The following is a 26,040-nucleotide window of genomic DNA, read 5'->3' on the forward strand; positions in this document are numbered from 1 at the left end:
AGACGTGTTTCTGACTATGTGAATAAGAATGTGGAGGTTCTGATCTTGTTTTAATAGTATGCTCTAGCAATGCATGACTATTTATTCCATTAGTATCAACAACTACTAGTGAATGAAAGGGCAGAAGAATATTGTCAAATACTGAGGTTTGATAATTGTCTTTGGTTTTCTTCTGTTGCAAGTCACTCTAGAAAAGGGTTGATAATCAAGATCTTAGTCAAGCTTTTAAGCAAACTAAGATGTTTTTGGATTTTGTGAGTGACTTTACACCTTGTATGCATGACATCCTGCCTATTCAAAAGGTCATGATACATAGTGTGGTTCTGCTAGGACATTGATCAGATGTGTCCTTGTTAAGTGAAGAGGTCAGAATGCTTGGATGTATTCTCAAGAAGTGAGAATATCTGACTCAGAATCAACTCTACTGAGGGAGTTGGTGTTGCCCTTCAACATGAAAGCATAAAGTCTTTCACATGTTTTTCATTTAGTGCTCGAGTTTTCATATTCAGCTGGAGCCCTGATTATCTATGACAGGTAGAGTCATGTGTTTATCTGTGGATTGCATTGGTACATATATATTGTCTAGAGTGTTGTGCAAGCTTGTGGAGATCTTATGCCTCATATGAGAATATGATGTCAGACAACATGTTGTGACAATATGAAATTATTAAAAAGGCATGGTTGACTCTAGTCATGTAAAGCTGAATAATTATATCAGTTATTCACATATCTCTCGAGTGGTTAAAAGGTTGAGTCTGGGAGAATTTATTTTTCTCTACAGATTTTTTTTGGAAGGACTTTCCAAGAGTCTTCATTATTCAGAGATGTCACAAATGTGATATTCAGATGTCTTGGTATGTGTCACTAAGTCTAAGTGAAAGGAGAACACTTAGAATCAAGTGGAAGACAGTATGTTTGAAGATGTGTTGATCAATGCAAGTAAAAGAAGACAATGTCTGACTGAATGTTAGAACATTATTCGAGACATGTTTCCTATAAGATCAACAAGGAAGTGAAATGGACAGTGTGATCAACCACGTGTCAGAAGGGAATGCATAAAAGGTCTGTGAATACTTTGAATCCATCTGAAACTACTTCTATATTGCTTGGTGAACAAAATGTGCATCATCTAGGAAACCTATTTCTAAATCCATTATCCAGGTTAATCTTATCTCTCAAAAGGTCCTAGAAAAGTCTATCTATGTTTGTTGATGATGTTAATAATCCTACCAAACTCGTTTTGATAATCTCATTGATTCAGTTGTCACCCCTAATGTTGAATTAAATGTTGTTACCTCTGTTAAAGGTTTTTGTCAGTTCAAATGTTGTGGGTAGTGTTGAAACATCTGTGAGATCTGCCTCTGAAATTGTAATTCTAGATAGACCAAGATCTCTTAAAACCATAGGTCAGTCTAGTATGAATGTTGTGGTTGTTGATGAAATTTTTTAAAATTTGTTCATGTGTCATCTTTCAAAGTTGTTGATTCTGTCACTTTGTTATTCCCCACTAAAGTTGTGGTTGTGTCCCCCAAAGAAACCTCACCTGAGTCTGATGTCACATCAGATGTTGAAACATCTTGGACCAACCTGTTCGTGTTGTTGAAACCTGTTCTACAATTCCCCAAACTGATGCTAATATGGTTCTGAGAGTCTTAAACCTGATGGTGGTTTGGAGTATTGAAGTTTAGACCATGGTGGAAGAAACTGATCTTGATGATCTTTCAGCTATTGCTCAAAGTATGACTGAAAGAGATCTGGTCATGTTATGACTATTTGTGTGGATGTGCATTCTGCTGAGGAGTACTATATGTGTTCAGATGTGTTGTGATCAGATATGATAATGGTCAGATATGTGATACTTAAATGTGATTACTACTACTATATGTGACAGTTTCAGATCTTCTTTTGAAACCTCTAGCTTTATGTTCTCACAAAATATGTTATGCTATGATGTCACCCATGATGTCTACACATCCTGATCTGATTTTTGAGAATTGATTTTTCTCTGATGTGTGAGAATCTATTTTCCTCAGTATATGGGAGTTTATTTCCCCCTTTGTGCTTTAAAGGAGATAAAAGCTATGAGAAGTATTGCTAGTTCCTGATATTATTATCTCTGCTGGTGTGAATGTTGCTGATTCCACAAACACAATTATAGATGTTCTTGTTGCTGGTGTATCTCGGACAAAAGATGCTATTGGTTCTGTTGTTGATAAACCAAAACAAACTGTTCCTGAAAAGGATGTTGTGCTAGACGTTGACACATCTGTGGTCCAACCTAAGGTTGATGTTACTATTGTCCAGAAACCTGTTCAAGAAACTGCTGTGGTGAAAGATGTTGGGACATCTGTTGACCCATCTGACTCATCTGATGAAGAAACAGGATCTGATGAAGAGAATTCTACTGAGGTTGAAGAAGGGTCTCTCAGTCTAAAGAAAGTCATCAAACTGTGCCACTTAATGAAGAAGTGGTTGATTCTGAAAAGAATATGTATGAGGTTAATGTGCCTGCTAGTAAGAAGAAACAAAGTCTGAAAAGAAAGGAAGCATCTTCAAGTGACTCTGAGTATAATGTTGAGGAGGATGTACCAGACATCACACCCTCTGCCTCAAAGAAAAAGTCTGGTGGGAAAAAGATCCCTCATAATGTGTCTGTTGCTCCCTGTGACAATGTTTCCTTTCATCGTGCTTCCTTTGCACAGAGATGAGATCATGTGTACATGAGGAGTTTTTGCTAGATGGATGCTCAATGCCCTGATTGGAAGACAAGGTGCTTTGATACCATGCTGGAAGAACCTGTGCTAGAAGCTGTGCTACCATATGTTGCAACATCTTTGCTAACATGTGACGTATTTTGTGATTGCTCCTATTCGCTCTGATACCACGCTAGATAAACATGTTGAAACATCTTTGCTAACATGTGCTATGTGTTGTGCTATCATGTGTTGAAACATCTTTGTTGTCAATGCTCTGATACCATACCGGAGGAACCTGTGCTATCTAATGTGCTACTAGATGGTGAAACATCTTGGTCATCATGTTGAAAATTTTGTGCTGATGAAGTGTGATCTGTTTTAGGCTATTTGATGATGACTCCACTGCTGATTTATATCTGATGAGGTATGTATCCCATGGTGTTGTCTTCGTTTGTAGTAGCTCTGTGCACTATGTTCCTGGATATCTCTACTACTGTACTCTTTGATTAATGCATGAAGACCCTATTTTGTCTAAACTTCTGACTAAAAAGGAAAGTAGTTTAGTAGTTGGTAGGCATGATATGTTTTGCTGCTAATGTCTGTTGTGCTACCTGATGTTGAAACATATGCATGCTCGTTTAGTGGTTGGATGTGTTCTACTATATGATGTGGTGTCTGATGCTTAGACATCTGCTAATCTTGAGTGGTGTAGTATTGAATATGTGCTGCTGTATGCTTATGTGCTGATATGGATGATAAAATTGAGAGGGAGTAAGAATTGTTTTCTGATGATCATTCTGATAAGCATGTGCCAAAGTATTTGGAGGGAGTAGCATAATGCAGTAAGTAGTTATTATTCTGTTGTGCAATGATCTATTTGTTTGCTCTGGATGATGTCCTGCCATATGTTGGAATATCCTGGTTGCATGAGAATTTATTTTTCTCAGCTTTGTGGGAATCTACTCTTCCCAACTATTATTTTGTGGTTTGCTTAAGGAGTTGTGATCTGTGATGTGTTTTGTGTGCGGTAGCAGTATGTGATGTATGGTATCTGATGATTATATGATGTGGAGCATTATGTTGAGGACATTTGCCTTTTCTGTTGGTACGTGATGTAATGCTTCTGCTATTTCAAGACTATGGATTGCTAGATACTAATATATGGGTCTGTTATGCTCTGATATTCTGCACTATGGATTTCTGTGATGTTCATTACTATTGCTCTTAATGCACGAAGTTTTTGTTTGGCATATTTTGTGGCTAAAACGGGGGAGTAGTATGTTTGTGTTTGTCTGCTACTTTACAATGTTGTTTCTGATGTTGTGACATGCTAGTCTAGCCTGTCTATGAAGAAGTAGTAGTGTGTGTTGTGACATGCATGAATTCAGGGGGAGTAAGAACCATTTTTTTTATGGCCTGATGAGATGCATGAGCTGAGGTATTCAGGGGGAGCAAAAGTAAAGTTTCTCTGATCTGATATTAAGGGGGAGAGTAATGCAATATCAATTTCTCTGCCTATGTGTGCTTAATGTATGGATGTTATGATGCGCTACAAAATGTTGAAACATCTTGATGCTGATGTGGGAATTTATTTTTCCCAAGTGTGCTTGTGAGAGGTTATTTCTCTCTACTGAAGATTGAAGCTAAGTTGGTTATGATTTCGCTGCTGTGTATGTCTCTGATGGTTTATGGTAAAGTTTATTTCTTTACCCTGTGCATTATTTTCATTTGAGGAATTCTTTTTGAAGTACGTAACATAGAAGATGTTCTACCTTCCTTCATATTTGTGTGCTCACGTTGACTTGAAGGGTTGTATGGTTTTTAAATCTCTCTATGCTAATTAATGGGCTGAAGTTGTTTTAGCCAAAAATTGCCAAAGGGGGAGATTGTTGGATATTTGTGTGTTGGCCTCATTTTGCTAAAACAAATATACAAGCAAGATGTTGGACCAAATGTTTCAACATGTTAGGTACAAAAGATGTTGGACCAAATGTTGTAACATGTTTAGGTACGACAGTCAGATTGCCCAAATCTCGCGCATTTATTACACGTATCTGCTATATATGGAAATCCACTCTACAAACGTGTATATCAAGATTTGATCTGATCAAGACGTTATCAGTGAAGATATGTTCTTATCAAGACTTAATGGAATGATTCAACACATTATTTATTTCCTAAAGAGGATCAACCATTTTAGGAAAGTTTTTATTAAGGTCTGATTTGCTTAGCTGGACGTGACTCAAAGACCAGCTGTGTTCTGAAGCTTATCTTGGATGATCAGGAGTGTGCTAGCTCTGTCTATATAAAGAAGACTCAAGACCAAGATTTTATGAACCGAAACCATTGTTCATCAAAGATGTAGTCTTTAGGGTTTCGTGTCTTTAAGCCACTCTCTAGGAGAGTTGGTGTAAGTGAACCACTCGGGTTGTGAGATGGTCACTATGTCCTCACTCAGAAACCTTTAGGTAATGAGTAGAGTTTTGTAATATCTCTGAAGCTTTTAAGCAAGGAGATAGTGTTTGTGAGCCTCTCACGTATTGGTTTAATACTTGACTAGGACGGTGTTTAATTGAGTTGTAATGTTTTAAGGTTACTCCTAAGCTTTGAAGTACGAAGTTAACTGTGTGTGATTTACTCGAAGCTTTTAAGCAAGAGTAAAGTTTGTCACGGTGATTGTCACCACATTGTATTCAACATTATATGAACAACACAGGTTGTGTTGGTTGTGTGGAAGTGAGATGGGATCTCATGTCTAGGAGTTCCTAGGCAGAAGTTATATGAGTAGTGTCGAGGTCATAAGGCGTAAACCTAGGATTTGCTGGAGGTCTTAGTGTAAGACGTAAACCGAGGGTTTGCTGGAGGTCTTAGTGTAAGACGTAAATTCAAAGGGTTTGCTGGAGGTCTTAGTGACTGGAGCTATTAGTGGATTTCCTTCCAAGATTGGTATCCCCCAGAGTAGGCAGATTGGCTGAACTGGGTTAACAATTTCCTGTGCAGTTTATTTAATTGTTGATTTTATTATGTTTTGTAAGATGTTCCAACATTAAGTACGACATTCTCTTTAAGTTGAATGTTGGAACATCTGATCAAACATTATTCCTCAGTATCCGTTTTAATGTTATATGCCTTGCTGTGTTATTCATGTCAGACCAGATGTCTCGACATTCTATACAACATTTGGTTCTGCTATACCAGAATTTCACAAACATTTTCCAATACCACTTCTCCTTAATCCCTTGCAATTCACTACTTCAAAATTAGGCTCCTTGACTATTCTCAGCAGTGAATGATATGTCTGGTGCTGGTGAAAATGATGTATTCCCCACTAGATAAGTCTCATGCGTTATGCTTCTAGCATATTTCTTCCTGGCGTTGTTGGAGACACCCCTCCCGAAAATCCACCTGTAATAGTATTTACTGCGATTATTGCCCTTGTTTGGTCCTCGTCTCGCTCTAGCGATTCCTTGGAATCCTGTCTATGGACCTTGGGCACGACGACTCGCCCTTGGGCGTCGTCGTCGATGAATTTTCGCAGGCGGCCGCTCTTAATCAATTCTTCAATGAGATCTCTTAACCTGAAACACTTCTCTGTTGGGGGAAGAGTTGCCATTCCTGTTGACAAAATTTCGTGCAAAATATGCACCTTAGTTTCCTTTAAAGGGGTGTAACTATCATAAGGTTGATAATTTCTGACTCCTCGATCTTGCGCATTGAAATCTGGCACGCAGTGAACACAATGCTGCACAAGATGCTATAGCGTATGTTGCAGCAAGACAGTCGCAAAATACAATAAATAAATAAATTGCAAAATAGTAAAAGACACAGAAAGTTGTTAACCCAGTTCAGTGCAACGTCACTTACTCTGGGGGATACCAATCCAGGAATGAATCCACTATAATAGCTCTAGTTCAAAGCCCTCGACCAACACCCGGTACTTGACTTATCACCTAGACACTACCCGTGCAATCCTACCTAAGAACCTCTTAGATAATAAGACCCCGTCCCAAATTCCCTCTAACAACACGTACTATGTTGTTGTCAATAATAAGGATCAGGATGGAGACACTCTCCTAGAAACTAGACCACACTCTTGCTTAAAAGCTTATGAGTGAATCACACACACTAACTCCGTGCTTCAAAGCTTAGGAGTAGCTTACAATAAACAACCAAAACCCAGTCCTAAACTTGCATCCAATCGACACAAGAAAGGCTCACAAAACACACAATCTCTAAACCCTAAAAACGCACACTTTTTGTAATACAAGGTTTAGAACACGCGAGTAGAATAGCTTGAGGCTTCACATATTTATAGTCTTCAATTGTCTTGATGTGCAAGCTAGGTCTTTAGACAAATACAGCTGTAGGAATTACGGCCAACCCTATATTATTTCCAGAAATATAATTTGTTTTGTTTCATGTGTTACCAAACAAAAAAAAAACGCAAAAATATAATATAATTATATTTTTGTTTTAAATAACATTCCTTCAGCCGACTTCAATAAAACTTGCTGAGCAAGGCTCGTTTTGCCCAGGCGCACGTGCTTGCATATATAATTGAACCAAATCTTGACTGAGATTTGAAATAAAAATTCTGCACGAAAACAGAGCATCAGGATGTTGTACGATGATGCTACAGCATCTCAGTCCAGCATCTGGCTGGTTGGCTTTTGCAAAATGTAGCCAATCTCAAAACACCAACACACATATTGGTATGGTTTTTTATGGCGTTCATGCCACGACGATTCTTGACGAAAACCCTGCCTTTGAGGCTAGTGGTCTGGTCCCTTGATTCGCCTACTAGCATACTCCTTCTCCTTGGCGTCTCTCACTCTCTTTTCAGCATTACTTTCCTCTCCTTTAATGTAACACTTTGCCCTTTTGTTTATCTCCTGCATGGAGATGGTGGGCTTTTGCGCCAAAAACTCGTTGAAATATCCTGCTCTGAGGCCATTGTGAAATGCCGCTACAAACATCTCCTGGTTGGGATTTGAAACCTTAATAGTGGCTTCACTAAAAGGTGCCAAGTATTCACGGAGTGACTCCGTGTAAGCCTGACGTATTGAGAAAAGACTGGTGGATGTCACCTTGACATGTCTAGATCCTGCGAATTGGTGGATGAACTTCTTATGCAAATCAGCGTAACTCTCAATGGAGTTCTTGGGAAGGTTCATGTACCAACGCAGCACATCATCTTTGAAAGTTCCTGATAGTAACTTGCTTTTCAAGTGTTCTGGGCATTTACAATGGTGGTTTGCGTTCCGACGGCCATTAAATGCTCTATCGGATCTGTTTTTCCGTCGAAAGAAGGAAGGTGTGGCGCTTTGAAGCCATCTTGCACTTGTGTTTCCCAAAGGACTTGAGCCAGGGGTTGGGAATCTACTACGGCTACACCTTCTTCCTCTTGAGCGGCTAGTCTCGCCCTCTCATGCTCTTGCGCCTTGTCTGCCTCAAAAGATGCCATTTTCCTTTTGAGGCGTTGAATCTCTTGAACGGTGGCTTGCAAGGTTGTAGCATGATTGTTGACGTTTTCTCCAGCCATGTGCAAATGCTTTTTCTACTATGAGGTTTAAAATTTTGTGAACTTGGGCGCCAAAATGTTCTGGTGAACACTCAAAGGGGGTTGTATTATTGATATTGGATTAAATAATGTTACACAAGCCTAGACCAAAGAAAGGTCCATATGCTTGAGGATAAAAAAAGTGTCTATCTTTGACCGTGAATGATCAATGCTAATTATAGAGTCTCCTTCCTTCTTCTCCAAGCTCCACTACCCTGTTTTTCGGCCACCTCCTTCTTCCTCCGTAAATGGCGCTCTTAGGGGTGGTTATTTTCCTCCTTATCCTCTGTTCCGGTGGATCATGGTGGGTGGTTGCTATCTTCTTCCTCAAGAGTCGTCAGAGTGGGAGATCATGGGGGAGGAGATATTTTCCTCTGCTTAACGCCGTAATTTCCAAATATTGGCGCCATCCCAGTTTGTCCCGCCTTGCATTATTTAAAATTGTGGATTGGATCATATTGGGCCACTTCTTGTTGGGCCTTGGTAAAATCTTTGTATCCACGCCCGGTCCACTAGTATATCAATTTCTTCTTCTTTTTTTTGACAGTAGTATATCAATTTCTTAAATATAAACAAAAATATTTTTAATTGAATAAGTTGTTGCCGATGAATAATTATATAACTACTATACATGGGGATACGTTATTATACACGGGGAAGAAGTTTTTGTCTTTGAAAATTTTAAAGAGTTGAATCAAATTTGTCTAATTTAATATTTAGTAATATTTATAATTCAAATAAACGTGCGATAAAAAAAATACGTGACATATATTTATCAACAATGCCTAAAATAACTACAAGTTTGCACGATATCGTAGGACCTCATATTACTACCCCCTTTGTGTTAAAATGATAGAAAAACAATTTTTAAGCATATTATCACAAGTAATCTTACCTCACTCTAGGTAGATATAATGAACGCCAATCTTATAACTTATTGACTAGTGCATAGGCACATATATTATACTAGTTTAGGGTTAAATAAGCAATAGAAATGAGGGCCGAATGCACATTATGTGAAATGAGGAACTGGAATTTCAATGATTTGGTCTAATGGTAATAAGATAGGTTTTGAATCTCGAAGGTCCCGGGATGGAGCTCTGCTAGTACTATTGGAGGGAAGTAAATGTTTTGTAAGTACTCTAAGAGCCTTCAGGTCTTTCCTACCTTGGACTGGGACACCATCCCATCACCTTATATGGTTGTGTTGAATTTGATCATGGTTTTGTTGTGTGATCAAGTCTTTATCCATGCCAAATTGCAAAATCTATTCTTAAAATCAAAAGATAATCAGTGTTTTTTTTTGACACAAGATAATCAGTGTGTTAAAAGTCCTATTTTAAAAGAGATAAGATCTGAAGAATGAAGACGGTGTAGTCGTAACCTTAATTACAAACCGATTTTGTATAACATTGTTCACGTTTTTTAACATAAAAAACTAATTTGACATGAAAAATAGATAAATGATACATTTGAAATTTTAATCAAGTTACAGCTATCTTGTACGTACGATTGTAGCAATTAATCTTTTGAATTTTGTAGAACTCAAATGAGTAGCAAGTTCTCCCTAAATATTTAAACATTGTCGCATGATAAGACATATAATTAATAGGAAAAAACTAACATGTATCCTTAGAGCACATGTTAACCCATGTTAACGATTCAAAAAAAAGAAATATTTTATTGTAATCCTGCATATATTTTACTTTTCAAATTTTTTATAAATTAATTGCACAAAATTAAGAGAATATTTCTACTTTTGGATGTTAGCAAGACCCTGATTAATAAATATAGTTTTTTTTTTTGCTTTCACCTCCAAATTAATCTGGTTCTGGGATCAATTCTGACATCAAGTGGTTCCGACCCCCTCTCGATCACAGTTGTGGGGAATCGAACCGTGATCCTCCCTACCAAGTTCAGCGTTAATCACCACTAACTATGCACAAAGTATATGCCAGAATATATTCCCTATAACTTGATTATGATTTATTATTACTTGATGTTGAAGTAACTAAATATTATGATGAGGAAATATTCTATCCATCATCTGTTGACAATGCTAATATGGTAAAAAAATTGTGTCTAAAATGGAAATAATTAAGAAGCACTTGCATACTATAGCTAAAAGAATTAATATCTCTAGCATGAATTGCATTTGATTTTACAGAAAACATTTGTACAAAATACATAACATTATTTTCATCCAACTGTGAGAATCTATCAGATTACAGAATATCAGATTATCGGTGATGTTTACTTCTTTTCTCCTCCCTTTTCTTTTTCTTATGCTTCTTAGAACGCCCCTTGTCCGAGTGGCTTTTATGTGTCTTTTTACTCTTTTTCCGCTTTTCTTCATGAAGCTCGTCCTCAGAAGATTCATATGATTGCAACGATGAAGGCTTCAGCGGACCATAAATAGCACGACGTTCCCTTACATCTGGACTGGTACAAGGTTCTCCATCAGGATTTGGAGGAAGGTAAGGCCCAGTTTCATCCATCCTTGGACCAATAGCTCCTCTGCCTCGATTCTTCCTTCACCAAAATAGAGTTTCCTCAGCTCTAAAGTAATTAAAGAGAGACAAATTATTAGTAAATAGACATTTCAGTCCTTCAAATTGCAAGAGTTGCTGAATTAAGCCCCTCAAATTTGCAAAATAGCAATTCAGCCCCTTAAATTTGAAAAGTTTCAATCAACTTAGTCTTTTTCTCAAATTTTGCACCACAATTTTAAAAGTTCCACTCCCTCCAGCTTCATATATAAGCAAAAATTAATTTTTTAGATTCATTGAAAAAGTGATGTATCTAGTCGATTCGAGGGACTAAATTAACCGAACCTTACAATTTTAATGACTAAAATGTCTATTTACTCGACAGCTTATATTATGAAGGCATACATACATGCACATAAAACATCAGAAAGCGTAAGAGAGAAATAATACCTTGAGTGTAGAAACTCCTCAAGCTCTTCATCCCTTAAACCTTCTGGAGTATGCTCATATTCTTTTTTAGTTGAACATGAAGCGGAGGCGCTAGTGCGTCTATCATCCTCGGAATGTCTTCCTAAACTTCTTGATGAGGTTTGATCCCTATGCCTTTTGTCATCACTGCTTTTATCTCTTGATGATGTGCCTGTAACCCGTTTATCCAGCTCCAGTTCTTTCTCCCGCGCTCGCTACATTTCATTTACTTCCACAGCCCGATTTGCTGGTAGAAAGCACCAAAAGAAATTCAGTTTCATTATTATAAATAAACTATCATCTCAACATGTAGACGAACATTCAAGAAAATAAGTTTCATATTTGACATGGATGAACTAGTCGGGGGATGCTTCAATTACATTGTGTTTGAAATGACAAATTTACCCATTTGAGCACCTACCAGGCTACCATTACTATATATAGAATGGCAAATTATCTTCATACACCAAAAACATCCAAATTGACGGCAAAATAGGTCTATATATAGTATACAAAGGGGGTGAATTTTGGGGAAAGGGAGTGAATTTCAACAGCTTCCTAGTTTACCATCCGTATGTATCTGTATGTATCTTATCATAATCTCAACTCAACCACTGATTTACTAAACAAGGATTGTAACCCCACTTGTCCTTGTCCATATAAATTGCACTTGCACCCCTCATTTTAGTCACATTAACTTTCTAAGGAAGTATCTCAAGTGAACAAGGTATGTAATGTACTGGATGCATACATACGTTAGTGCATCACTGCATGCCAAGATACACACTACCAGTAAGAAGAAATTCCACTTCAAGTTAACTCAGAACAATCCTTGGTTTTTTGCATTAAACTATCATGTATTTATATTTAGATAATTACACTTGAATGAAAGGTAAACGGCCAACAAGCTGCGCCACAAATCCTTTCTGGAGAACCTTGTTGTGAGTAATAAAGAACCTTGTTTTGGAGAAAGAACCTTGTTGTATGCCACGTACTGTGGCAGTGAGAAAACGCAGCGATTTTGGCCGACTCCGTAGTACATTAGGCTTGTTTTGAAGATAAGCCAGAGAACGAACACCTTCCTTTTCAGACTGTCGCCGCAATTCTATTTAGCTGCTTCCCTCATAAGCATAGCAGCTACTCTATTTTCAGTTTCCAAATCCATCTGATTGTTAATAGTTGTTAAGAGTTTTGGGCCTTGCTTTGTAATTGGGCCTAGTGTATCGAGCCTATTAGCATGACTTGTGTGCCAAGCTATATAAGGCAGGCATTGTAAACAATTTTGATCAATGAATAACAACTTGATTCTGTTACAACAAGTTGATTCTGTTACAACAAGTGGTATCTAGAGCCTTCAATAGGGCCTAGCTCCAAGAACCGCAGTTTTGGAGTTGTAACCGTTTCTCACCGCCGTAACAAACTCTGCTCTTCTTCTTCTCCGGCGAAACCTCGTCGTAACTGCAATTGTTTTTCCTTCTCCGGCTTCTTGATCCAATTCTTTATCCAACAATGGCAGAAAAATCGCATTATCTTCAACCCACAGTTCCCAAATTTGATGGTTATTACGAGCATTGGTCAATGCTCATGGAGAACTTGCTTCGATCAAAGGAGTTTTGGCCATTAATTGAGAATGGTGTTACCACTGCACCTGATATGGTTTTTTGTGTTTTTGTATTGCGGAATTTGGTGAGATATAATTTTAGGGAGAAAACTCTCCTCAAATGTAGGGTTATATGAAGAATACTAAAGTTCTTATTTTATTCATTATGCTTATGGCTCTATATATAGAGCTACATAAAAACAAATCATATATTTTTAAAACAAAACTAATCCTATAATAAATTCTAAACAAATCTTAAATATTCTAAATAGAAATATAAATCATAAAACCTAATATTATCATATTTTAAATATAAATCTAAATAATATTTAAATCTAAGATCTTCAGAAGATATTTAGGCATATTATTCTCAACACTCCTCCTTGACTGAATATCTTTTGTGCGTATCCAATCTGAGCTTCTTGAAAAATTATTCTTCTTGTTTTGATTCTTCTTCTTATCGCAAGCTTTAGCATCTTTGTGCCTTGTAGACTTTATGGTAGAAACATTGCATTTGTTATGACTTTTAGGTGATTTTTCACAAGCATATTTATTCTCCTCCTTAACTTGAAATTTCTTCAAAATACCTGAATCTTCGCGATCTTCTTTGAATTTAAGTTCTTTTTTCTTTTCAATAATATGATCATTCTTCATTAAATCTAAAACAAATCTTTTGCCTTTAATCTGAGATGTGATCACTTCCTTATTGTTTTGATCCTTAATCACACAACTTTTATGTTCAAATATCACTTTATATTTTTTCTCCAACAACTGAGCAACACTTAAAAGATTCTGATTAATTTCAGAACATTGAAAATTTGTTTCATACCTGCATGAGTTTTAATTGAAATTGTTCCAATGCCTTCTACTGCAATTTGTTCTTCATTCCCAATTTTGACTTTGGAAATAGAAGTTTTATCGAGCTCTTTGAAAAGATCTCGATCATAAGTCATATGGTTTGTGCAACCACTGTCAATGAGCCATTCTTTTGACGGTTTGTTGGTTGTAAAACCTGAGATTGCAAGTAGTAGTTCATGGTCTTCTTCATATTGTTCATGAGCAATGTTAACATCTCCTTGTTGTTGTTGTGATGTGCATACCTTCATCATATGACCTAATTTACCACATTTTTCACATTTTGCATCAGGCCTCCACCAACAATTCTTTGGTGAGTGATTATCCTTTTTGCAATGAGGACATGGTTTGTGTTGGTATTTCTTTCCAAAACCTTTTGCTAGACATATACCATCTATAGTTCTTTCTTCCCTCATAAGTCTTCTTTGTTCTTGTGCCTGCAATGCATGTAACACTTCTGGCAGAGTGATTTTACTCAAATCTTTTGTGTTCTCCAAGGCGGCTATAGAGGCTTCATATCTTTCAGGTACCGTTACAAGGAGTTTTTCCACAATTCTGGAATCAGAAAATTGAGTGCCTAGTAATCGTACCTTATTAGCAATACCCAATAATTTATCAGCGTATGTCTTGATTGTTTCATCCTCCTTCATTCTTTGCAACTCGAACTCTCTCAATAAATTCATAACTTGCATGCTTCGAATCCTTTCATCTCCTTTATATTCTTCTTTTAGGTAATCCCAAATTTCTTTTGGTGTTTTGAGAGTCATGATTTTAATAAAGACGGTTTGTGAGACACTTGCAAACAAACAAGTCTTTGCCTTTGCCCTCTTGATTTTTCTTTCTTTATGAGTTTTCATCTGTTCTACTATGGGATCTTTTGGTAACGAAGAAACATCGTAATCATCCTCCACAGTTTCCGATAGATCTAGAGCATCTAAGAATGCCTCCATTCTCACCGCCCAAAGATCATAGTCTTCTCCATCAAAGATCGGAGGAGCAACCTTTGAAAAATCCATCTTCACAGGTCCTTATGAACGTTGGCTCGGATGCCACTAATATGGTTTTTTGTGTTTTTGTATTGCAGAATTTGGTGAGATATAATTTTAGGGAGAAAACTCTCCTCAAATATAGGGTTATATGAAGAATACTAAAGTTCTTATTTTATTCATTATGCTTATGACTCTATATATAGAGCTACATAAAAACAAATCATATATTTTTAAAACAAAACTAATCCTATAATAAATTCTAAACAAATCTTAAATATTCTAAATAGAAATATAAATCATAAAACCTAATATTATCATATTTTAAATATAAATCTAAATAATATTTAAATCTAAGATCTTCAGAAGATATTTAGGCATATTATTCTCAACAATTACGAGCATTGGTCAATGCTCATGGAGAACTTGCTTCAATCAAAGGAGTTTTGGCCATTAATTGAGAATGGTGTTACCACTGCACCTGCAAACGCCACTGCAGAACAAATGCGTCTTGCAAATGAAAGCAAACTCAATGATCTCAAGGTAAAAAACTATCTCTTCCAATCCATTGATCGCACAATCATGGAAACTATACCTAATCGTGAAACTGCAAAAGATATTTGGGAAGCAATGAAAAGGAAATATCAAGGTACAACGAAGGTCAAGAGGGCTCAGTTGCAAGCTATTAGGCGTGAATTTGAACTACTTGAGATGAAAGAAAGTGAATCCGTGGATGAGTACTTTTTGTAACACCCTAACCCATACTACCCTTAAAAACGTAATTTTAAAAACTTTTCAACAAGTGTAAAGGCAGAGTGCCACGCGGTAATTAAAACACAAGCATACACGCAGAGCGTCATGAAATTTAACATGAAAAGCAACAGCGGATTCAATCACATCAAGCATGCATATATATACATATATATATACATAAGCCATATTCATCCCTAAGGATGTCACTTATACAAGAACTAGCATATAAAAAGGTAACACCGATATACGATGTAATCCAAGCGTAATCCCCGACTCGATGTTACATTACGAGAGCATTTACTATTTACAAACTCTAATCAAAAGCTAGTACTAAGAGGAGTAATCTATGCTAAGTCTCCTCACCAAAAGGTATTTCAACGCCCAGCTAAAACAGCAGTCTAAACGTCGGCACAGTCCTCAGCCTGAATATCTGAACCCCCAAAGGTCCAGCAATTAACACAAAGCAGAGAGTTAGAAAACATAATCGCATATCATACGAGTATAAGAAAGGTCTTACACTTTCGAACTACATCATGCATATTCTAACTCACGCCAAAACATCGCACTAAACAATTATCAATTAATAAGGTTCAACACAGTTCAACCCAATAATGTCACATACCATTTATCAAATATATGCGCATTTACCCTAAGGTATCTAATGCCAATTAATTCACTGTCATGCCATCCCTAGACATAACTAAATGCATGTGGTACCAAGATGTCTCACCAACGGTGGACCAAGAACAGTTTTATATCATGCTGGATATGTCGGAACTTACCGAACCATCTTATCTCCCTTGGATAAGCCAACACAGTTTTATATCCTGTTGGATAGCAACTCCGGACTCATGGATTCATCTAATCCGATCCTCGGCTTCATTATGGACACATAATCCATTTTCGTTATTGGAACCCAAGTTTCCAATGTTCACATACAATCATGAATGCATGTATGCATACACATATCAACCATATGATATTCTCTAGCTCGAAGCTACTCTTTTATGAATGCGGGAACACAATCCTAACACATTCACTTAACATTACAATTTAATGCCAAAACATAACATTGCTCACTTTAAGCTACAACTTATTGCATACATGTTTATCAATCATATAACGATTAACAATAAGCATTAACAGTATCAACATGTATCAACAATCATGTAAGGATACCCTTAAACCATGTTACAAGTGCCAAATTACACTTACAACCATTAACAAAAGTTGCAGGTTCAGTACTGTTCGCTAAGCGAAACCGTAGCGAACAGGTAGCGAACTCATTCGCTAAGCGAAGCTCAGTTCGCTGTAGCGAACTACATCAGAGGATTACAGGTACATGGCGAACAGATAGCGAGCTTGTGGCGAACAGGTTCGCTGTAGCGAACTCCTGGTCGCTTAGCGAACTACACCAGAAAGAAAATCTGTTCTTGAGTTTTCTAAGGCGGTTTAACATTGAATCCACTCAAAAATCCATCAAAACATGTTATAAATTCTTATAAACAGCCATTCCAAACATATATGGTATCAAGGAACATTAATCATCCCTTCTAAACATCCAAATACCTCAAATAATCAAAACCATGCCAATTTCTTGGGTTTTAAGTAACTTTCATAAACTTTTTCAACATGATCCAAACACATACATATTTATCATGAAATCAAGCTAGTGATTAACACATACAAAGTGATGATGAAGAACATCACACTCACATACAAAAGCTTAATCAAAAGTCTAAAAGAAATTGAGTGGGAGAGTTCGGGAATGGAGACATATACAATCTCCCCTCTCCTTGCCACTCAAGAATCATGAATTCTAATCTCTTACCTTAAGCAAAGATGATGATCCAAGCCTTTCCTCTCCTCTCTTGCTCGTGATTCTCCTAGCCAAAACCCTAGCTTAGCTTTGCTCTTGCTCTTACTCACTCAAACTCAAAGAAATGAATTGTGATACTATTCATGTGTTTGACTTGTTACTTATACTACTTTTCATGATCATGAACCAAGCCCAAATGGCTTAGGCCCAATGCCTCTCACGCCCTTCAAGCCCAAAACCAAGGTTCTCGCGTCTAATAACTTACGCTCGGCTAAATAATTATTCGTCGCTCACTAAAATAATAAAAGCCAATTAATAAATAAAATACATTTAATAAAATATACGAATACGAAAAATGGGTCGTTACAATCCTACCCCCCTTAAAAGAATTTCGCCCTCGAAATTACCTAGAAACAGATCGGGATAAGAATCTCTCATCTTGCTTTCCAACTCCCACGTTGCATTCTCACCAGCCGGTCCTCCCCACACGACTTTCACGGATGCAATCTCTTTGTTTCTCAACCTCTTCACTTCTCTTCCTTCGATTCTCAAAGGCACAGTCTCGATGGTCAAGTCATCCCTCACTTGAACATCGTCCGATTCAATCACGTGTGTCGGATCAGACACATACTTGCGCAACTGTGATACATGAAAAACATCGTGCAAATTCGCCAATGATGGCGGTAATGCAATCCTATATGCAACTTTCCCAACTCGCTTCAAAATCTCAAACGGTCCAATAAACCTCGATGTCAACTTCCTTGACTTCAACGCACGTCCTACTCCAGTAGTCGATGTAACTCGTAGGAATACATGATCCCCTTCTTGGAATTCAATGTCCTTCCTCCTCTTATCATGATAACTCTTCTGTCGACTCTGAGACACTTTCATCTTCTCACGAATCATCCGAATCTTCTCTGTTGTTTCTTGTACAATCTATGGTCCAAGAATTGCACCTTCTCCAGTTTCATACCAACACAGAGGTGTCCTACACCTTCTCCCATACAAAGCCTCAAACGGTGCCATTACGATACTAGAATGGTAACTGTTGTTGTATGTAAACTCTACCAACGGCAAACAAGAATCCCAATTCACGTTTTGCTCCAAAACACAAGCCCTCAACAAATCCTCTAAGGATTGTATCGTCCTCTCCGACTGACCATCTGTCTGAGGATGATAAGCTGAACTCAACCTCAACTTCGTTCCTAAAGCTTCTTGCAAGCTTTCCCAAAATCTGGAAGTAAATCTCGGATCTCTATCCGAAATAATACTTGTTGGAATACCATGTAGCTTCACAATCTGCTCCACATAAATCTCGGCCAACTTAGGCACCAAAGTACCTTTCCTGATAGCAATGAAGTGAGCACACTTCGTCAGACGATCTACCACTACCCAAATCACCTCGTTACTTTTCTTGGTCTTCGGTAAACCTCCCACAAAATCCATTGCAATGCTATCCCATTTCCATTCGGGTATAAACATTGGTTGCAACAAACCAAACGGCTTCTGATGCTCAATCTTCGATTTCTGACAAGTTAAGCATGAATAAACAAATTCAGAAATTTGCCTCTTCATTCCCGGCCACCAAAATAACTTCCTCAAATCCTGATACATCTTGGTTACTCCAGGATGAATACTCAAACCACTTCTGTGACCTTCTTCCATGATCATTCTCTTTAATTCGGGTACATCCGGTACACAAACTCTTCCGTGAAATCTCATGACTCCACTTTCGCCAATCTTGATATTGGTCTCCTTGCCTTCATCGATGAGTACCATCTTCTCCATCAATTTCTTATCCGATTTCTGACGTTCTTTAATATCTTCAAGAAAAGGATTCGTCAATCTTAACATTCCAAGCTTCACACTTGAAGAAGTAACCTCACACACAAGACTCAAGTCTCGGAATTCTTCAATCAACTCTAACTCTCTCACCATCAATGATGACATATGCAAAGTTTTCCTACTTAGTGCATCAGCCACCACATTGGCTTTTCCGGGGTGATAACTCAATTCAAAATCGTAGTCCTTTAAGAATTCGAGCCATCTTCGTTGCCTCATATTCAACTTCTTCTGGTCGAATAAGTACTTCAGACTCTTGTGATCACTAAACACTTCAAACCTCGATCCATACAAGTAGTGTCTCCACACTTTCAAAGTAAACACCACTGCGGCTAACTCCAAATCATGCGTTGGATAGTTCCTCTCGTGAACCTTCAGTTGCCTTGAAGCATATGCTACCACATTACCCCCTTGCATAAGCACTCCACCAAGTCCTAACTTCGAAGCATCGCAATACACGACGAACGACTCTTTGGCATCAGGTAAAATCAACACGGGTGCAGTAGTCAATCTTCTCTTGAGCTCTTGGAAACTCTTCTCACAAATACCATCCCAAACAAACGCTTGATCTTTCCTCGTCAACTTGGTTAACGGTAAAGCCAACTTCGAAAAACCTTCGATGAATCTTCTATAATAACCGGCCAAACCAAGGAAACTTCTAATCTCTGAAACAGATTCCGGCGTTCCCCACTGTGACACAGCGTCAACCTTCGCAGGATCTACCGCGATTCCTCCACTTGAAATTATATGCCCTAGGAAACTCACCTCTTTCATCCAAAATTCACACTTCGACAACTTGGCATACAACTTCTTCTCCTTCAAGACTTGCAAAACAATCCTCAAGTGCTCTTCGTGCTCTTCCTCGGATTTTGAGTAAATCAAAATGTCGTCGATGAACACCACCACGAATCTATCCAAAAATGAATGGAAAATTCGGTTCATATACTCCATGAAAACTCCAGGTGCATTGGTCACACCAAACGGCATAACTGAATACTCGTAGTGCCCATACCTCGTCCTAAATGTAGTCTTAGGTATGTCTTCGGTCTTCACTCTAATCTGATGGTATCCAGATCTCAAATCGATCTTACTAAACACGCAAGCTCCAACTAGTTGATCCATCAAATCATCTATCCTCGGAAGTGGATATTTATTCTTGATCGTCACTTTGTTCAACTGACGATAGTCTATACATAATCTCATGCTTCCATCTTTCTTCTTTACAAGCAATATCGGCGCTCCCCATGGCGAAACACTCGGTCGAACAAACCTCTTCTCAAGCAGCTCTTCAAGTTGCTTCTTCAATTCATTCAACTCTGACGCTGACATTCGATACGGCGCCATCGATATCGGACTAGTTCCAGGTACTAGGTCGATAGAAAACTCTACCTCTCGCTTTGGAGGCACGTCAGATATGTCATCCGGAAACACATCTGGGAATTCACAAACGATTGGTAACTCTTCTATCTTAACTCCTCCTTCGAGTTTCAATGATGCAAACATCATGAACATCTCGGCATGTTCTTTCAACGCTTCCGATACTTCCTTCCTGCTCATCAAATGCAAGTTCTCCTCCGGCTTCGGAAAAACAACGGCCTTCTCACGACAGTTGATATGAATTCGGTTGAAGATTAACCAATTCATACCAAAAATTACATCCATGCCACTAAGTGGAATACACACTAAGTCCATTCCAAAGTGCCTATCAAAAATGGTTACGGGGCAATTACGACATACTTGTCGGGTAATCACTGAACCATTAGCAGGAGTTTCTATTTCCATCCTACCCGTCATATCCGTTAAAGGAATACTAAGACGCTTCACACAATCCAAAGAAATAAAAGAATGCGTCGCTCCCGTATCTATAATCGCAATTAAAGGAGTGTCATAGATGAAACACGTACCTCTAATGAGATTGTCCTCAAGGCTAGCATCCTCTCCACTCAAAGCAAACACCTTGCCCATCACCTTCTTGGGCTTCTTACAAGTCGGACTCTTGTGGCCTTCTTCACCACAATTAAAACACACTACTTTTGTCCTACACACTTCGGTCTTGTGGCCCAGCTTTCCACAATTCTTACACCTATCTCCTTTCTTCGGGCAATCATAAGACATATGACCCCGTTCTCCACAGTTGTAACAATTCCCATTCACCGGCTTCTTACCACCACTTGTATTCCCTTTACCGCGGTTGTCATAAGGTTTTCCGCGCTCTTGTCTTTTCCCTTTTCGGTCATTCATAGCTTTGTAGTAGTTCACCTTTGCCCTACCATCTTCATCACAGATCCTACTCTTGTTCACAAGGGTCGCAAAATCCCTTATCTGTGAAAATCCAATCATATGCTTAATGTCTGGACGTAGACCACTTTCAAACTTCACACACTTGTCGTTCTCCGCTTCCAAAGTGTTGTAATGCGGGCTAAACGCACACAAAGTCTCAAACTTGACGGCATAGTCAGCTACCGTCATATTTCCCTGTTTCAACTCCATGAATTCCACCACTTTCTTGTTCTTCACATCCACAGGAAAATACTTAACCAAAAATTCTCTTTTAAACATTGCCCATGGTATAGCCATACCACCGGGTCCTAGCCTCAACTTGGCATTCTTCCACCACACATTCGCTTCCTCGCGCAGCACATATGTTCCAAGGGTTGTCTTCCCTTCCTCGGAACAATCCATTGCTTCAAAAATTATTTCAAGTTCCTCCAGCCACTTGTGAGCTCCATCCGGGTTATAACCTCCGGTAAATGTTGGCGGTTTCTGCTTCATGAACCTTTCCAACCTCATCTCTACCTCTCTTCCAGGTTGATGATCTCTAACCACTATGTTGGTGAGTGCGGCCAAAGCCTCCGCAATCTGAGCATTCGTTCTCGCAGCAGCCATGATTCCTGAACGAATCACAACTAGACGTTAGAAAGTACTAACAGTGTTCCCTACACATGCTCATACGGGGAAAAGAAAAGTCCTAATTGGTTCACACGAACCGACCTGCTCTGATACCACTATTGTAACACCCTAACCTATACTACCCTTAAAAACGTAATTTTAAAAACTTTTCAACAAGTGTAAAGGCAGAGTGCCACGCGGTAATTAAAACACAAGCATACACGCAGAGCGTCATGAAATTTAACATGAAAAGCAACAACGGATTCAATCACATCAAGCATGCATATATATACATATATATATATACATAAGCCATATTCATCCCTAAGGATGTCACTTATACAAGAACTAGCATATAAAAAGGTAACACCGATATACGATGTAATCCAAGCGTAATCCCCGACTCGATGTTACATTACGAGAGCATTTACTATTTACAAACTCTAATCAAAAGCTAGTACTAAGAGGAGTAATCTATGCTAAGTCTCCTCACCAAAAGGTATTTCAACGCCCAGCTAAAACAGCAGTCTAAACGTCGGCACAGTCCTCAGCCTGAATATCTGAACCCCCAAAGGTCCAGCAATTAACACAAAGCAGAGAGTTAGAAAACATAATCGCATATCATACGAGTATAAGAAAGGTCTTACACTTTCGAACTACATCATGCATATTCTAACTCACGCCAAAACATCGCACTAAACAATTATCAATTAATAAGGTTCAACACAGTTCAACCCAATAATGTCACATACCATTTATCAAATATATGCGCATTTACCCTAAGGTATCTAATGCCAATTAATTCACTGTCATGCCATCCCTAGACATAACTAAATGCATGTGGTACCAAGATGTCTCACCAACGGTGGACCAAGAACAGTTTTATATCATGCTGGATATGTCGGAACTTACCGAACCATCTTATCTCCCTTGGATAAGCCAACACAGTTTTATATCCTGTTGGATAGCAACTCCGGACTCATGGATTCATCTAATCCTATCCTCGGCTTCATTATGGACACATAATCCATTTTCGTTATTGGAACCCAAGTTTCCAATGTTCACATACAATCATGAATGCATGTATGCATACACATATCAACCATATGATATTCTCTAGCTCGAAGCTACTCTTTTATGAATGCGGGAACACAATCCTAACACATTCACTTAACATTACAATTTAATGCCAAAACATAACATTGCTCACTTTAAGCTACAACTTATTGCATACACGTTTATCAATCATATAACGATTAACAATAAGCATTAACAGTATCAACATGTATCAACAATCATGTAAGGATACCCTTAAACCATGTTACAAGTGCCAAATTACACTTACAACCATTAACAAAAGTTGCAGGTTCAGTACTGTTCGCTAAGCGAAACCGTAGCGAACAGGTAGCGAACTCATTCGCTAAGCGAAGCTCAGTTCGCTGTAGCGAACTACATCAGAGGATTACAGGTACATGGCGAACAGATAGCGAGCTTGTGGCGAACAGGTTCGCTGTAGCGAACTCCTGGTCGCTTAGCGAACTACACCAGAAAGAAAATCTGTTCTTGAGTTTTCTAAGGCGGTTTAACATTGAATCCACTCAAAAATCCATCAAAACATGTTATAAATTCTTATAAACAGCCATTCCAAACATATATGGTATCAAGGAACATTAATCATCCCTTCTAAACATCCAAATACCTCAAATAATCAAAATCATGCCAATTTCTTGGGTTTTAAGTAACTTTCATAAACTTTTTCAACATGATCCAAACACATACATATTTATCATGAAATCAAGCTAGTGATTAACACATACAAAGTGATGATGAAGAACATCACACTCACATACAAAAGCTTAATCAAAAGTCTAAAAGAAATTGAGTGGGAGAGTTCGGGAATGGAGACATAGACAATCTCCCCTCTCCTTGTAACACCCCGTTTTTGAAAGCATAAAAAGGGGTATTTTTTTTTTTTTTTAAAAAATCAACACGCTTAAATAAAATGGCGCGCGTGAACGCCCGCAGCTATCTCGGCAATTCGTCATTCAATAGAAAATAAATATAACATCAACACATTATATTACAGGGCTTCCTCGAAGCAAAGTGTGTACCTGAATAATTTACATACGGCGGATACATTAAGTTCATCAACCAAAAGACACGAGTTATGAACCGAAAATATCACAAGGCCAAAAGGCACTAAACATGTCTGAGTATAAATGTATAAGACATACAGTCATCCAAAATACAAACTAGGCCCTAAGCCTACCAAAATGTAGCCTAACAAGCGCTACTCTCTACACTCCGGGATAGTCCACGAAGTCCTCGCCGTCCACACGGCCTACGGTCTCAGATGGCGCTCCATCGTCTGGGGGTGGGAGGAGCCCGCGATATGGCATGCAAAATAAGGGTCACCAACTGGAAACAGGAAATACAAATACCAAATACCAAATAGAAAGCGGCTAAACACTTATCATTTTCCTCAACACATGCATAATAAATAAAATGCGCACATAGCCTAATGCAAACCTCTAATGAATGAGTGTGGCACCCCGTCACAGGATCGCCACGGTAACACCCCGTCACAGGATCGTTACATGCATGATTTCCGGAAAAAGGTGGATTACACCCGGCACAATCACTCAGATCAAATGCCAACTCAATTGGTGGATACTCTGGAGTACAATCACTCAGATCAAATACCGGCTCCGTTAACGGCGGTACAATCACTCAGATCAAATACCGTCTCCGTTAAAGGCGGAAGTATCACCCGGTACAATCACTCAGATCAAATACCGACAATGTTTGCATGAGCATACGTCCCTACATATACTAATGCAACAACATACACATATCCATAACCACATGTCAACACATATATTTCCCACATATACGTAAGACAAATAACATCGAAAACAACCAAGCACACAAGCATGGAACCACAACAAGCATAACCACAAGCATACCCTAATGCTATTGACGGAAATAAAAAGGTGCCCTTACCTCGGCAATGCTTCCAACCAAAAACCACAACGTTTCACACTATCTACCGTTTCGCGTTTCCTAAAAATAACGAGCGGACAATGAATAAGTTTCTCCCAAAATATCTTAACGAAACTAAACCTATCAACAAAGGTCTAGAGGTGTCTAAGGCACTTCCTAACACTCTCGGATATTATATTCGAGTCCTTCCCATAGTGATTAAAAATTCCCGAAGTTAAATACACTATTTTTCACAAAACAACACATTTTCGTTTTCAAAGCATACCATTGCTCTCTATGGTTTTAAACTTCAAAGGACACTTTCACACACTACCAAAACACTTGAAAACAACCTAAAAATTTTACGAAAATATCTCGACAAAATAATCGAGTTTTTCTTGCGTCGCAAGTTTCAAGTTTTTCTTTCCAAATACCATCCTATAATCATACTTTGACCCACCTATGATCATTTCATCAAAGCATGATCATTTTTCCCGAAATTGTGGACTTAGAAAAATTTCACAAATTTTCCCCCCCAACACAAGCTAGGTTCGGCCATTGAAAAACAAAGTGGCCCTTCCGCTCAAAATCTTTCGCTTCCGAGGGCATGGTAATATCCCATAATACCCCCGAGTTACTAATCCAAGCCCCAAAAAATTTTCCGGGCAAAGCCTCAAATTTCGAAAATTCAATTTTAGGTTCTTTAACACACATACAACACCAAAACCATTTTTTTCCCAAAAATTTTTGCATGGTAATTCACCCTAGGCCACCATTGTGCCTCCCTCAAAGCCCTAACCAATTTTGAAACCTCTACCACACTTTTCCGAAATTTCTCATGACCAAAAGTTTTGAAAATGTGAACCACACCCAAAATTTTTCCAATGCTAATAACTAGCAAGCCTCTAATAGTTCACAAGCCTATGGAAATGATCAACTAATTCATTTTGAGGGTCAAAACAAGAATTTCTAAAAATTTGTTCATAAAATCCTCAAGAACACACTCAAAATTATTTTTCCTTGTTTCACAAAATTAAAGCCATTTTCTAACATCCATTTCACTACAATGCTCATAAACAACACCAAAAATAAAAGCACAAC

General features: G+C 38.2%; 1 protein-coding gene and 1 pseudogene across 1 annotated transcript; both read right to left on the reverse strand.

The window, feature by feature from the left end:
* Positions 1 to 10,496: 10,496 nt before the first annotated feature.
* Positions 10,497 to 12,378, reverse strand: LOC123886068 (annotated as a pseudogene).
* A 189-nt stretch (positions 12,379 to 12,567) lies between these two features.
* On the reverse strand, positions 12,568 to 14,715 carry LOC123886069. The gene is made up of 2 exons (XM_045935408.1): positions 13,643 to 14,715; positions 12,568 to 12,743 (listed from the first exon to the last, which is right to left on the reverse strand). Exons 1-2 carry the CDS (start codon positions 14,682 to 14,684, stop codon positions 12,568 to 12,570), a joined length of 1,218 nt encoding a protein of 405 aa, XP_045791364.1. The 5' UTR covers positions 14,685 to 14,715.
* Between the last annotated feature and the right edge of the window lie 11,325 nt (positions 14,716 to 26,040).

The sequence above is a fragment of the Trifolium pratense genome, linkage group LG5, assembly GCF_020283565.1.
Source record: "Trifolium pratense cultivar HEN17-A07 linkage group LG5, ARS_RC_1.1, whole genome shotgun sequence".
NCBI classification, from domain to species: Eukaryota; Viridiplantae; Streptophyta; class Magnoliopsida; order Fabales; family Fabaceae; genus Trifolium; species Trifolium pratense.

Bases quoted from the DNA above. Each gene is read 5' to 3' on its own strand.
- LOC123886069 (XM_045935408.1), bottom strand. From the start codon at position 14,684: ATGGATTTTTCAAAGGTTGCTCCTCCGATCTTTGATGGAGAAGACTAT. The intron at 12,744-13,642 runs GTATGAAACAAA...TGTGGGTTGAAG, and splicing joins TTCAATTAAAACTCATGCAG to ATAATGCGATTTTTCTGCCA.